Here is a 14,699-nt window from a genome sequence, read left to right on the forward strand (position 1 = left end):
TGGGAGAGGGAATTCCTGACTCTGTGCTGATGCATTTTATGGGGACCAGACGCCGAACAAAAGGTCAAAGCATGATATTTGAACTCCTCAACTATATTTTAAACCGAGGAAAGGACAAAGCTCTTTCACTGACACAAATGGAATAGAAAAGACATTTCTGAATTACCATCATGCTTCTCACAATATTAGGCTGAAAACAATTGGTGCAGCCATAGGTTTCTTTTTTTTGCCTCATTACAGTAAGTTGCAAATTTTTTTTTTGTCTGCTGGGGGCAAAGATAACTGCTGCTGATTGCCTGATCTAGTGTTAAATTAAGGACCTGAAAGAGAAAAAGCATAAAGGGGAGGAAGTGACGCATTATGTTCAAGAAGATCCATTCTATATTTCACCCCAACTCCCAGCAAAGAAACGTGACAGATGACATCCCTTACTGTGATGGTGCAGGTTCTGCAGTTAGACTGATCCGCAGCACTTCTATGTATGTCATTGGAGGTGAGCAGGAAAAAGTTAGTGAACCACTAAAAAAATGCAGAAGTACAACCAGCATAGACTCCTGCTTTCAGCCAAAAGAAGAAAATAGAGACTGGATGTACTCTAAGACTCAGGACTGCTTGAGGTACCTACAGGATCTGCTAGCCTTGAGGAAAAAATATCTTGAAAACATCAGTAACTTGAAATCCATGCGTATGGCTGCAGATTCACCCGCGTCCACAAGATCATCCAAAACTGGAAAAAAGTCGTTTCTTCCACTTCCTTCCAGAGAGTATTCTAAGGTAATTTCGAGAACTTTTGCCATGTGCTTAGTCTTAAGCAATAAAATCATCGGAGCTATATCACGTACATTGATTTTCTGCTTTATTGCTTTCAGCCAGTTGTCATTTTACTGTTGTATCATTTGAAATATTGCTAAATATCTTAAGATGATTTCTAAGTGGTGTAGAATTAGGAATGAATGACTGGTCATGGAAAGGAATGGATATGCCTATGTCTGACGGGCAGAAATATTGGGAGAAAATAGGAAAAGTTATGAGAGTATGGAAAATATGTTATGAAAGAGCAAGCTCTGACAGACTACTTAAGTACCTTGGAGCCCTTCACCATGATTATTTATAGCTGTTAATGACTGGCAAGTGCAGTAATCCCTGGATTTCCTGGCAGTCTTCTTATTGACACAATCACTTGCACAAAATAATTATGAATTCACTGAAGCAGAGGATTTTTTCCTAAGTGGTCAGTTAACTTGTTAGTGCTACATTTAGCATCAGTGCAAGCTCTACTGGTATGATGTGGGGTGTGAGGAATTCTTAAGAGCTGCTTTCTCTGTTCATGTATAAGTTGGTAGGTCATTTCTAGACTGTGCAATTCTTCATTCTTTACTGTAATTATGCTACAAAAATAAAACTAGAATATTTGGTGCAGATTATTTTCAAGTATCCTAGAAATAGTAGTTTTACAGGTTTGCATGCCACTAGACAGTTCAGTGGTTACTTTGACTCTAGATTTGATTCAGTGAGGACAAAACAAAGGACTGCAGCAAGTGGGACGATCTGTTTAGGTAACCTGACTGCAAAAAAAGAATTCAACAGGCAACTCACAGGCTACCCAGTGCAGTCTTTAAGCTGGATAATAATGGGGATGGAGGGAGGAAGTGATGTATGGCTGAACTTACTGATGAGGCCAGGTTGACTTTAAATAATGTTGCTGCTATATTTAGATGTTCTGTCACGGCAGAATGTCAGAATGGTTTGTGAACTTCCGAGATTTGCTGCTGAAAACACTACTTAAGGAAAACAACAAAAGCTTGACTTGTTTTTTGGCAAACAATTGGATCTCCCACAGTCTTGTGGCTGAGTGCTCTCATCTGACTTTGGCCAGCTAGCCCCTATGTATGAACAGTCCTGGTACTGACTGATGGCTCACTCCATGAGCCATCCCCTTGGAAACAGACAGGAATATCAGCAGGATATATCATCCATATGAATCATTCTTCTAACACAAATTTCAGGGTCACAGCTGCACATATCTGGCTTTGTAAAAATTAGGGAGAGGTCAAGAAGACTTTTACAGGATTCAGACTATTCTTTTTCTGAACTACATATTTTATGTCCACAGATTGCAAGGTTTGTGTTATCACCAGGATTGAATGCTTTTGTCCCAAGCTACCCGTTCTTGTTAAATTACCTGTCAGTGGAAATTCACTTCTTTCTCTAACCTGCTGCAAGATTTATGTCAAGGTAATTTATCCAGACAAACCTGTCCTCATGGAAGTTTTGATCCAAAGATCCCTGGGTCTTGGACTACAGATTGACCATGGATTCAAAATTCAAGTGCCACTTGTGTCTAGTGGAAGGAAAGAATAGAGTGGTGGGTCAGATGCTAGGAACACACGGGCATTTCTTTGAAATGCCTTTTAACCAGTAAGAGCTTAGTCATGATAGCAGTCATTATTTCCAGTAGATGTGTGGTAGCAGCTATCTTTTATCACTTCTGAGGATGTCAATCAACCCATAATGTCATGAGGGGAATCAGCTAGTTCATCTCTCTGCCTCCACAGAACAGGGAACAGCCTGGTCCTTCAGAAGTGTGACATGGCACGTATCCTTTTCTCTCATTGAAACACAGGGTAGCAATTTTCTGAGCTGGTATTGCAGCCTGATAACATACCTGACTTCGACTAGCAAGCGACAATAAATGTCCCTTCATTAGCTAGAGCCTGGCAGGAATTATTCATCCCATATGTACCTTCAGAATCATTAACCAATGTTTTATGACTGTTTCAGCATTTATAGATAGGCATTTGCTTTTTCATGAAGACAGACTCCTAATTTTAAACTGTGTGGCTTTCCTGCAGGAATTATCACAGTGTTGAATGACTCATATTTTAGCATACACCATTCTTTTTCATTTCAAAAAATCTTCAGCAATTTAGATCTGGATTAATTTCACCTCACCTAGGCATTTCAATATGATGCTTAAATTAGTAACAAAGTTACCCCTCAGTTCCTTTTCAGCTGAAAGAGCTGCTTGCAGAGGAATGTTCAGCCTACTTGAGGCCTGACTCATCTTCTGAAGGTGCTGGAGCCCAGCATTAATTACAGAAGGAACCCTGCATGACTACATTTCTAATGTGTATCTCCTTAGGAGCCTAGTGCTAGGTGAAATAAATTTGACCACAAAGCCCAGCTGTCACTTAACCACCCAGTTAAATGGCCTGGTACATGTATTCTGAAGGATTTCATAACAACTGGCCAGTAGTGCCCAAGTGGAAGATACTTGTTGAACATGCAACAGGGTGGATATTTGTTAGACTGCTGTCCTGCTTTCTTTGATTTCTGTTTCTTTTCTGACAGCCTGAATTGTGGCACCAAATACATCTTTCCTATAGAGGTTTCTCATTAAGACACCATAACTTTTTTCTCCTTTGTCTGATCAACAGGCATCCATGGAACGAAAAGGCCCACAGTCCAGTTCAGATGTAAGAGAAGCAATAGCTTTCTTTGACTCAGTCATTGCAGACCTGGATTCAGAGAGATGGCGGAGAGTTCCTAATGTGGATCTGCCAAATGTGGATGTTGATTTTGATGGTGCAGTATAAACCAGCCAAATACGATGTTTTTTTGTGGGCAGAGGGTGGAGGGAGGAGCAGCATTGTGAGATCATGTTTGTTTAATTAATTTATTTAATTAATCCCTTGTCCCCTAGTTTTGCTTCCCAAATCTAGGACCATTACATGCAATGTGTGAAATTATAGTAATACATCACTTGTTCCCCGTTGAACGGGTGCAGCTATTTTATGTGCAGTCATTACATGGCAAAGGTAGCACATGCAGGGTTGGAGTAGTGTTTGCCTTCTTCTCAGGGCTGAACTACACCCTTGTATTTTTACCTCAAGCTCTCTTTGGAGAACTATAAAAAGTATAGATGTATTTCTTTTTTTTTTGTTCTTTTTTTTTTTTTTTGAGAAATGTCTGGGTGACTCCTTTCCAACTATCAAAAAAGAAGTCATTTAGTGATTAAGCTAAAGAACTGGAGGTTTCCATCAGAAAGGACAGGATTGCCCAAAGAAATGAAGATGTGCCAATCTAAGGTCATCACCTGTCCTGTATAATTAGCAGAGGGATATCGATATTTCTCACCTTTGCTTCAGGCTGAAGTGAATATCTGAAGCAGGTCATTTTAGCTGTGCCCAAGGAGTGTATTTGAAGTGACTAGCTCTCACATACATATTTATGCTGCAGGTGTTGAAATTCTAGATAAAATGAATCCCATCCCAGTGATATCCTGCAGTGAAACAAGGTTTTTCTCTTGACCTTAGCTCCAGGAAGGACCCAGCAAGCACCCTTTTCCCTCACTGTGCAGAAAAAAACGTCACTGACAACTGTTAATCCTGGATTTTCTTCTGTCTTTCAGTTGCTACTAGTACGAGTGAACACAGTTTACATTCAAACTGGATCCTTCGTGCTCCTCGGAGATACTCACAAGATACTGCCCAAGCAGCTAAAGCTGCAAACCAATCTCAAAGAAACAGTCAGCGGAGAACCACTGGCTCTAGGAAAAAGTTGGAAAGGCATCCCATGTACTTGCCCAAAGCTGTGGAAGGGGCATACAGCACTTTAAAATTTAAGCCTAAAACACGCAAGAAAGAATGTTGAAAGAAGACTGTTCCCTTTTCACTTGAAGGCAGAATGCATGAAATAGGGCATGCAAAACCTGTTTGTTTTCTTTTTTTTTTCTTTTCTTTTTCCTTTTTTACCACTGATACAGCACTTAAACTCTAGAAGTGACCTGTGTAGTCACTGAAGGTTCTTGTTGGGGGATGTATTTTAAGCCATGGCTATTCCAATGTTGGACTCATATGAGGGTTTAACTCATCAAATTTTCTGTGCCTAACAATGCTGCTTTGTCATTCAGCTTTGTTGGGGGAAGTCCAGCTTGACAAGCCTTTTTTCTAGTGCTGTTACAGAAAGCAATGTTTCAGAGATTGCCTGGTGCAGTAATTTCTCTTCTGACTCCAATACTGCAAAGCAGTTCAAGGAATTCAGCAAATATGTTGGAGCTTTTGCAGCAGTGTTTCCGATGTCAGAGCAGTGAAGCAGAATTTCCTCCTTCTGTTGCTTGTGGAAATTTGTACGTGCCATCATTGACTCTATGTTCTGAGAGCATAGAGCAGCGCTGAGATACACTCAGTCTGCAGTACAAGCAGAAGAGAGCTGCAGTGAGCGAATCAGCATTAGAAATTTGTGTTTGGGGGAATAGTGTGCTCCAGTGTGTTTTGTACTCTGCTTGCTATTGGAAATGGTACTCTTGTTGGATAGATCAAAATATTCATTGCATTCAAAAATGTATGCAACTTTTTTCATATGGTTACATCATGTCTTTGTTTTCATCTATTTTAATACACAGCTGATAAATCTAGACACCCCAGTGTACACTAGAGAAGCTTAAGGTCATGGAGAATGTTTTTTGAATAAGTTGTGGCAAGAGGTGTTCTCAGGGGCAGAAGACAACTTGCAGACAAAGCCACCACATCACCTTTAGATTATACCCAATATTTGGAATTCTGCTGCTCCATCATTAAAGACAATATATTAGGACGAATGTACTCTAGACATGTTCCTCTTCATCATAGGGGTGATATGTGTTCCATGTGATACTTGGAATTGATAAGACCTATACTCTGCCTGTTTTACCCAGCTCATACTTTGTCTTCAGAATTTGCTAAGGTGTTTGGGATCAAGCTTTTGCTTACTTTGATTTTTTTTCATCTGGCATCGTTCAGCTGGCACTGGACTATGACAGATGGATCATGGCAGCAGTGGTGTGACCAGCTGGTTATTTGCTAGTGTTTTCTTGTTTCTATGATCAGTAGTTCTTGTGTCCACAGTCTTGGATGAATTTCCTGAGGCACTGGCCATCAGTACAGCCCATCTGATATACCAAAACCTCCACAAACCTCGTGTCCTCACATAGAACATTTGGCAGGTGGTAATTCTTGCTGATTTGTGTTTCCAGTCTTTAGGACTAAGTTATTTAAAAAGCATTTCAAAAAGCATGGGTTGCAAGTATCTCTCTGAACTTAATGATCTAGGCCACTTTCTGTCATAAGATGGGAATGTGCCAAAAAACCATATGTTCCTCCATTCAGAGCTGGCATCTCCTGTTTGATTAAAGCATTTTGATTATTTTTCCAGTGATGTTTGTGAAGGGGAGGGAAGAATGTTTCTGTAGCACTTCAGTTCTGGAGGCACTTTTGCTGTTCCTGGCCTAGTTTTCATCCTCTTGAAAATGACCAGTTTAAACAACGTAATTGATACATTATGTTGTTCAAGAAGAGTTTAAATTAAGGTCTAGGTTTTGTCTCCCTGCTGTTGGTGTTTTTCACAATAGTTTGTAGCCTTTATATTGTGTTTCTGCCTTTGTACCTCCCCAGTCCTGTACTGTCTGCCCTTAGCTGAATGCCCTTAAAAGCTATTCTGCCTCTGAATGTGGTCATTGAATTCCACTCAGCCAGGTGGGATAGCCAGAGCACAGCATGTTCCAAACACACTCCTAGGTTTTGGCATGCCTCAAGGCTGCAGTTCTGTGTATGTGTTAGAGAAGGGGGACAGTGCTGAAAATTCTACATTTTTGGCAACTGTGTCACCCTGAAACTCCTCTCCAAACAGAATTTCAGACTGAGGAACATTTTTACTGAGTGTGTGGGCATCTTTTTGCTACTCGAACCTGCAACATGGATGGGTGCTGACAGAAAATCTCACCATCTTATTTGAGTTACTATAACAGAATTAGGCATGTACATAATTAAAATACTGATGAGAAGAAAGAAGAAAAAGATTCCAATATTTTTCTGCCCTGGGCTGTGTTTTATGTTCATAGTGCCAAGGTTTTATGCATTGGAGGAACTGATCTCTTCGCTATTGTTTTAAGAATGCATTTTGATGTGCAGAACCAGACTGCTTCAGCATATGTGGCCTTCCCTGTAACCTCTTGTCTGTCCTTGGAAAATAGAGAGATCTCTGGTCATCTGGCTGTGACAGAGGGTGAGGGTCCCTCTGCTGTCTAGCACAGAAGATTCAGTGTGAAATTAAGTACACTTTTATGAATAAGAGACAAGGGAGGGGTGGGGAATCAGATTACTAATTTCTGTTTGGATTCTGTGATTTTTTTTCCCCCTCTTCCTGAAGTTCACTTCAAGACAGTCATCAGCTTAGGAAATTCTAACTAATCAAATAAAATAAAATAGTTTTCCTCTGCGAACATGTTCTATCATCTATCCCATGAATGCAGGTACCTTCCTTCTACTTCTAACATATTAGCCCTTGTATGCTCCTCACTGAATATGGCTCAGCTCCAGCAGAGCTATGGAGAGCAGTCCCTACATCTTAGGGCATTCTCTGGGCAGGTGAGTTCAAGGGTCTTGTGTTGCCTGTGCTAGAGCTGGCAGTTAAGCAGAAAGGGAGCAGGAGAGAGGAAAGGGGAACATCTCCATCCCCAGTGTCAATTGTCTCCTCAGAGAGGGATTTAGTGTGGACAGCAGCAGCCTCTGCATTAGCCCAAGAAAAAATCCTGCCCCTGCTAGCACTGCCTCACCCTAGGCAGCCTTCTGCACAGTTTCCAGAAGCAGTTGGCTGCCCTACAGAAGCACTCCTCATCTGAGCTGAATTGTTCCCTCAGAGCTTTGTAGGCAGAGCTCTGCATGGACACTGAAGGGATTCTCTCTGTCATGGGTATGTCCTCTACATGACCTTTCTGCAACGTGCAGTTATTTTCAGGCATTTTATCCTAGAAATTAAGCAGCTGCTAGAGGTGTTCTGACAGTGGCAATCACACAGAAGAGTTGTTCATGACCGGCAGAGCTCTGTATGACCTAGATTTTTGAAGGGATTGTTAGCAAGCCCTTTGAGTCATGCCCCCAGGCCGTGGTAAATGAAGGGCATCAACCCAACCGAGAGCTCTATCGATCAAGGCCACTGTGTGCAAATGTTCCCTGCAGCACCAATCCCCAAAAGCTCTTTCCCAGGGTGCACTGGAATAACAGGCAAGATCTTTGTGAAAACATCTCATATTTTGTTGTTTCAAATCCCTCTCAGTTGAAGTATTAGGATACGTCATGTCCGTCTAGCTTGTGTCATTGCTGAGTACTAGATCTGAAGGGGCCGTGGCTACAAATTTCTATGACACCACAATCCCAGTTGTCTTGGAGAGACTAAGGACACTGTGTACCAGAATTCAGCAACTGAAGAGAGGTGAAGTTTGTTGAAGAAATCATGTCCTGGAGGATTCAAAATAATTTTGTCCTTTTGTGTAGAGCAAATCAATGTAATCCCAATGCATGTAAGCGAGGTGAAATTGTAAGGGTCTTTGGCAGAAACAGAAGAAATACAGGCAGCTAATGGAAAGGTGGAAGCTGGACAAGATGTATGTTCTGGTTTGAATCTTGCAGTGCCATAAAGTTACTATGAAGGCAGAAGGTGTCAACATTGCCTTGAGTAATGCAGGAAGTCCTCCAAGGTAATGCATAAGAAAAATATGTGGTTATCTGCTGCTCCAGCTTTGAGGGAGTGTATTAAAAATATTAGATTTGCACCTAGTGGTTGTCTTGAAAATTTCCACAGTTGTAGGATCAGTTTGTTGCTCTGCTTGAATATATTTGGGAGAGTGCCTCCTGTGATTTGGTGGTGGGGCAGGTCCACAAGGAGATGAAAGCAACATTAAGCTGATCAGTCACAGAAGGCTGTGTTTAGGAGGCTTTTGCCAATTTTTGGGCCTGTAGCTCTGAATTATGCCCATGGTTAAGAGGAAACAAGTTGCACGAAGTCAGTGGAATGACTCTAACTATTGTGAGTTTAGCAGTTACAAAAATATGTTCTGGAAGAGTTTTGAGGGCAAATCATGATAAACTAGCTCAGCTGCTTCAGACCAGACTGAGAAACAGAAGCTAAAACCTGTTGTTTGATCAGCAGCAATTTAGTGCATGGTGACAAGTTTTCTACTACTAGGCTTGTCATATAAAAATATTGTTCATTTTTTATAAGGCAAGACTAGACATCACCACCTGAATGACTCAGTGGCTACCCTGACTCCTCACAGAAGATGAGGTAGCCTATTAGAGAAAATAGGAAAAGAATTTGTGGAATTAAAAGTGGTGTATTCCATCCTTTTATTAAAGTGAGATTGAGAAGGGAGCAAGACTTTACCAAGAGGCTTGTGGGCACTGGTAGGGAGACACGACACAGGACACTGAAGTAAAATGTGTGACTGAGCCCAGAACTTCCACAATTAAGTGCTGGGCACTGTCACTTGCAGCATCAGGTCTTGAAGATTTCTAGGAAGGTAGCTAAAACTGTACCTTGGCCACACGGTGGCAGTTCATTCCTATCTATTCTGCAGCTCTCCTATTTCTGTGAGCAAGAGAACTGAGGGTGAAAGTAAAAGTGAAGTTTTGTCCTGCTTCGTAAGACACAGTCAATGTGCATATCTGTTATTCACTTCTGGGCTCCTTATTTCCCAGGCAGTTGTTTGGCAGTTTCCAATCATCATTAGTTCTTTAAAAGAGTTTACTTTTCCAGGGAGATGATTTCCTTAGGATATAAACAGCCATGATATCATAGGGGACACTGAGACCTCAGTAAATCATGGCTGGGATGGTGACCACTTGACTTTGACTGTGTCTGGAAACAAATGGACAAAGCAATGTCATCGCTAGGAGTAATACACTCTAAGGTACAGAAAATATAAAGATGAATTAAAAATAATAAGCAGAGGAATTTAAGATTTAGAAGTTCAGTCTTGAGATAGGTCCAAGCTAGGGATTCTGACCTGATTCTGGAGTTTCTTCCAAAGCCCAGGAGAATCAATATATGAGGTTTCCAGCTTCTTGGGGCTTGTAATGATGTATTTCCAGAATTTGCTAATCCAAGCAGTTTGGTTAGTCAAAAACTAACTTGCTCCTGCTCCTGCATTAGCTGCTGCTGTGTCTTCCAGGGGTATGTTTATATTTATGGCATGAATGCTAACCTGCTAGAATTTTTTCCCTCTGTTTTATGCCGAAATATTAATTTAAAGGGGAAAAAAAGGGAAGATGTCTTTGCACTGCTTACGACTACAAGTCAGCAATGGCAGGTTTAGATGGCTCTGTGGTCTCCAAATGTTCAGACTAGTAAGGTTCCCCACATTAAAAAGGCCCATCAGTCCTGGCACTGCCCACATGCAGGCAGGCTCTCAGTCTGTGCTTGGCTGTGGCTTGATGTGACACTGAGTCCTTTTTAACTGACAAACATGCTGCCATCACATTCAGGTATTTGTACATGGAACAGCAAGGGTAGAAGGGGCTTGATCAAGAATAAATACACTGTTCCTAAGTTAGAGGTAGTTTTAGCATCACTTCACTGAGAGAACTGATTCATAGCATTCTTACCCTTCAATAGCTTCACTTTTCAATTTCCATTATGCAGAATTAATTTTACCACCCTCACATCAGGGCTACAGATTATTGCTGTGCCAGGAAAGCAAGGAGTTCAATTGGAAGGACTGGTGCAAGCAGAGCTGACCTGTAATTACAGTTGAACAAACCCAAGTAAGTACATTCGGGGCAAGATTTGCAGTCACCTTAAGTGGGATTTTCAGAAGGCACGTAACTAGCATCAGCGGGAGTAAAGTGACTCTGACAAATGTGCTGGTGCCTGACTACTTCTGGAAAAGCTGGTCTGAAGCCAAGCTTGAGCAAACACAGCTTCACTTCTAGGAATTAAATTAGACTCATGAGAAGTCCAGAATTAGGCCAGTCTGTCTGCCTGTAAGCCTACTAGCTTTAAGCCCCAGAGTTGTGTCATTCTGAGAGAATGGACTGACCCACACCTCTGACTGATCTCTGCAGCCCTTTCTGCTCTCTTCCTGCAGGGCTGTTGTTGTTATTGAACTTCCCATTTAATTTTAGCCCCAAGAATTTGTTGAAAATGTTCCTCAAAGTTCAGTTACTCGCAAAACCAGAATTTGTATAAATGCTTTGTGAATTTGAGAAATGCTGCTGCTCTTGTATTCACACAGCTGTATCTGAGGGCTCTTTCAAGAGGCATTCAAAACTGATGTACTATTAAAAAAAAAAAAAGACACAAAGAAGAAAAGAAACTAACATCTGCTGTGCCAGAACAACAATGGGCAGGAGTAACTTGATTGCTGCAAAGAGAGGAGAGCACAAGTTGGTGAGCTTCTTCCAGAATCACTGTTTAATATGAAAACATGAAGTGAGAGAACAAAAATCCAACAGCAAGTTTTGCATGTCAGATAAAAATACCAAATTTTGTGTGGTTTTCCCAAAAATACCAGTTGCCTTCCACTCAAATCTGATATGAGATCTATTAATTTCCTCTTTTTATTCTGTCAATAGTTCAGCTATATCAGTGCTAAAAAGATTAAATTTCTCAGAGATTATTTTCTTGTTACTGTCCTTAGTCACACTATTTCTTCAAAATTTACTATTTTCTTTATGGAAACTTAAATTATTGATGTGAATAATTTAGGACTGGGGGTCAAAATGAGCAGAACTGTTAAAAAAATGAATGTACACAAAAATGAGGTCACAGTTGTTTTTTTTTAGGGGCTTGCCATCAAGCTTGAACTAGCATTTCATGAGCTCTGTTTTCCCATTTTTATTCCATAAGGTACAATATGTGAGTGTTTCCCTTTCCTTTAGTATGGATTTATCAATTAATGTCTGAAATGTCATCATAGAGACCTTTGGCAAAGAGACATGAAGAAAACTCATTTATTTTATCCTCCAGAAGAGAAGTACTGGTCCAAATGAGGATTTTTGTAATGAGGTCAAAGGGGGTTAAAATCTGATTATGTGTTGAGAAGGATTACCAATAGAATGGGGGCCCCAAAAGCTCCGCACTTCACAATTATAATTAATTCTGAGCTGCTTGTGCCAAAATTCAGTGCTGAGTCATATCTCCATAGAAGTTGAGTGACTTGTGCTCATTGTAAATCAGGAAAGAACTCAGAAGATGCAAAGGCATCTCTCATCAGTGCTGACAGAATAATTTGCCCATGAGATTAATAATGCCTTTACCTATTGCCAGGTTTACCTTTCCTCTCTGGTGTTTCATGTGTCAAGTGTGATAAAACAGCCTCGTTCATTTGGCCAGCCTGTGTCAGGAGGCAACAAACATCTGACAGAGACCCACTTGGCTCAGTGGTGACCCTCCACCCTCTCCCAGGTGGAGGAAAGCTGTGAACCAATACCACACCAAATGCCAACAATCCTTTGAGAGAATTGGCCTTGACTGGAAGGGCTTCCTGAGCCAGGGAAGAAGACTCCGTGCAATTCACCCTGTGCTGTAGCATGGGCTGGGAAATACTCCACTGGGAAACTCATGTAACTCATCTCTCCACAGCCCTGGTTCATTGAAAGGAAGGATGATTTCATTAACAGACCACAGCAAGTATATTTTTAGCTCAAATAAACCCTCAACGAGTTCATTGTGCGTCATTAACTGAGCTTGTTATTTTTGTGGTGTGTTTTTATTCAGCAGAAATCTTAGATAACAGGCCCATGGCAATGCACAGCTTAACAATGATGATACTTAGGTAAAAAATGAGTAGTTAGGTTTCTCACTAGAAATTTTTGAAACAAGAGTTTCAGTGCCTGCTAGGTGGTTTGCACAGCACACAGTTCTGCTCCTCAGGAAGGAATTTCCATCCCAATCTACGTTGCTTGACTTAATTATTAATATGAAGACTAAACACAGACAGATGGCAAAATAAACTCTGTTAGGTTGGTGTGAATCTGAAGTTCCTTCCACCAACATAACTGGGTGCAGATATTGAGCCAAAACATATAGAAAGCTCTTGATGTGAGTCTGAGATGTCAGACTCACAGTTTGCATAAAAAAAGACCTGAGAGTCATGTTCTTGGCCTCTGGGGCCCGTATATCAAACCAGAGTGGATGGTGACATTTGTAGAGATTTTCTGGCTCTTTTCAGCATGCACACACATGCTTAAGTTGGGCCTCACTCTCATTTTTTCTGGATCTGGAAGCTTGCTTTCTATGCTGAGCTGATAGTAGTTTTGTCTTTCAGATGTTTACTTGTGTTGTGCCTGCAAGGTCGCCAGAAACACTCAGGCTGTTCTGCCTGTGCTCTGATTCTTTGCTCTCAGCCTCTGAAATGGTTTTGCATACAGAGTGTTGTATTTTTCCTTCCCTCCACCCCCACCCCTCACCTCCCACTATAACTACATTTCTCTGGTTGTGGTTTATTGCAGTAATATCAGGAGGACAGGAAGAAAAATTTAATGATAGATGTAGCCAAAATACAAGAGCATGCAGAGAAAGTGGACTGATTGATAAGAATTTTCTATTAGGTATAAAAAATTGCAGACATGCACTCTTCTTAACAGGGTACACGGGCTCCTCTTCAATCTGTGTAACTCTGTCTGGAGTGACTCTTACCAGCTAAGGACTTGTGCATCCAGCACAAGCTCAGCTCCCTGTGCAGTAACCAGAGGTTGATAGCCATTCATGGAGGACATTCATCTCAGGGGTAGGAAGGGTAGGATGAATCACCCTCTCAAAATACCTTTCTTTCACAATCCCTAAAGGGCTCTAGCCAATTACCTCTGGTTACATGCATGACTTCTAGCAATCCAAAGATAGGCGAAATGAATTGCAAATCTTTTATTTGCTATATATGTGATATCTCAGAGCAGTTCAGCTTGACTGTAGCCTAAATATACCTGTAAATAAATATACCTATAAATGTACTCTGTTTCTCTCTCTGTAGTTTTCATGCTGCTTTGTTAATGCTTACAGGATGATCAGAAAATAATTGAAAATTAAATCGAAGTCAGTAGCTGCACTTGGAAGGTGTTTGAATTTACTCCTGGCTGCTTTATGCCATTGGTATTGAAGATCTAGTAAGCAATCATGACAGGACCTATCTCTATGAGGAGTTTCACTAAGAAGATAAGAGTGGCATCTATTTGTTTATTTCAAACTGGGAATCCAAACTCTACTTTGACATCTTGGTGTTAACCACTCTTATAAACTCATGCCATCTCCCTTTCTTTCTCAGCCTTTCCCTGCTCCCACTGGGCCAGAGACTCTTTCATACTCTGGTTTTTGTAGCATCTGACACACCAGGACCAAGGTCTTGTCTGGGCCCTCTGGAAGTTGCTCAGATGCATAAGATGCAGAAGGACACATGCTGTGATGAATGATTGATGATTCTGGGTAGTTTTATATCGATGGAATCAATTGATCTTCTTTCCCAATGGGGGAGGAGAAGAGAGCTCTGCACTGAGTCGAAAATACATAAGATAGAAGATATAAGACTCTCTAAAGAGATAAGACTAAAGGACTATATTTTCTTTCCTCATATGGCTACTTTTTCTGTTTGTGTTTTTGTCTGAGGAATTGTACCTCCCGGACAAGGCATGGAGGAACACTTGCATGCCCACGGTGCTCCCTTCAGCCTATCACTCCAATGACATCTTGATCCAATTTCTTTATTTTTCCTTGGAAATTGATTTCATAAAATCAAGACGTTTAGAGAATGTTGTGTCACGCTGTCTAGCTCCCCTGTATCCAGCCCTATCACCGGCAGGATCATTTTCAGAGGGAACTGGATTGGATGACTTTGCCTGTATGTTACCTGAATCATTGCACTCCATATTCTTCAGAACCCAGGCAGGAATCAG

General features: G+C 41.1%; 1 protein-coding gene across 1 annotated transcript; it reads left to right on the plus strand.

The window, feature by feature from the left end:
* The first annotated feature begins 360 nt into the window (after nucleotides 1-360).
* On the plus strand, nucleotides 361-4,980 carry C2H13orf42 (chromosome 2 C13orf42 homolog). The gene is made up of 3 exons (XM_062514744.1): nucleotides 361-774; nucleotides 3,438-3,585; nucleotides 4,412-4,980. The coding sequence occupies exons 1-3, from the start codon at nucleotides 361-363 to the stop codon at nucleotides 4,651-4,653; spliced, it is 804 nt and encodes a 267-aa protein (XP_062370728.1). The 3' UTR covers nucleotides 4,654-4,980.
* The last annotated feature ends 9,719 nt before the right edge of the window (nucleotides 4,981-14,699 follow it).

This window comes from Cinclus cinclus, chromosome 2 (assembly GCF_963662255.1).
Source record: "Cinclus cinclus chromosome 2, bCinCin1.1, whole genome shotgun sequence".
Classification (NCBI taxonomy): domain Eukaryota; kingdom Metazoa; phylum Chordata; class Aves; order Passeriformes; family Cinclidae; genus Cinclus; species Cinclus cinclus.

Coding starts and splice junctions, on each gene's coding strand:
- C2H13orf42 (XM_062514744.1), top strand. CDS start 361: ATGTTCAAGAAGATCCATTCTATATTTCACCCCAACTCCCAGCAAAGA. Junction 775..3,437: donor CTTCCAGAGAGTATTCTAAG/GTAATTTCGAGA, acceptor TCTGATCAACAG/GCATCCATGGAACGAAAAGG. Junction 3,586..4,411: donor TGTGGATGTTGATTTTGATG/GTGCAGTATAAA, acceptor TCTGTCTTTCAG/TTGCTACTAGTACGAGTGAA.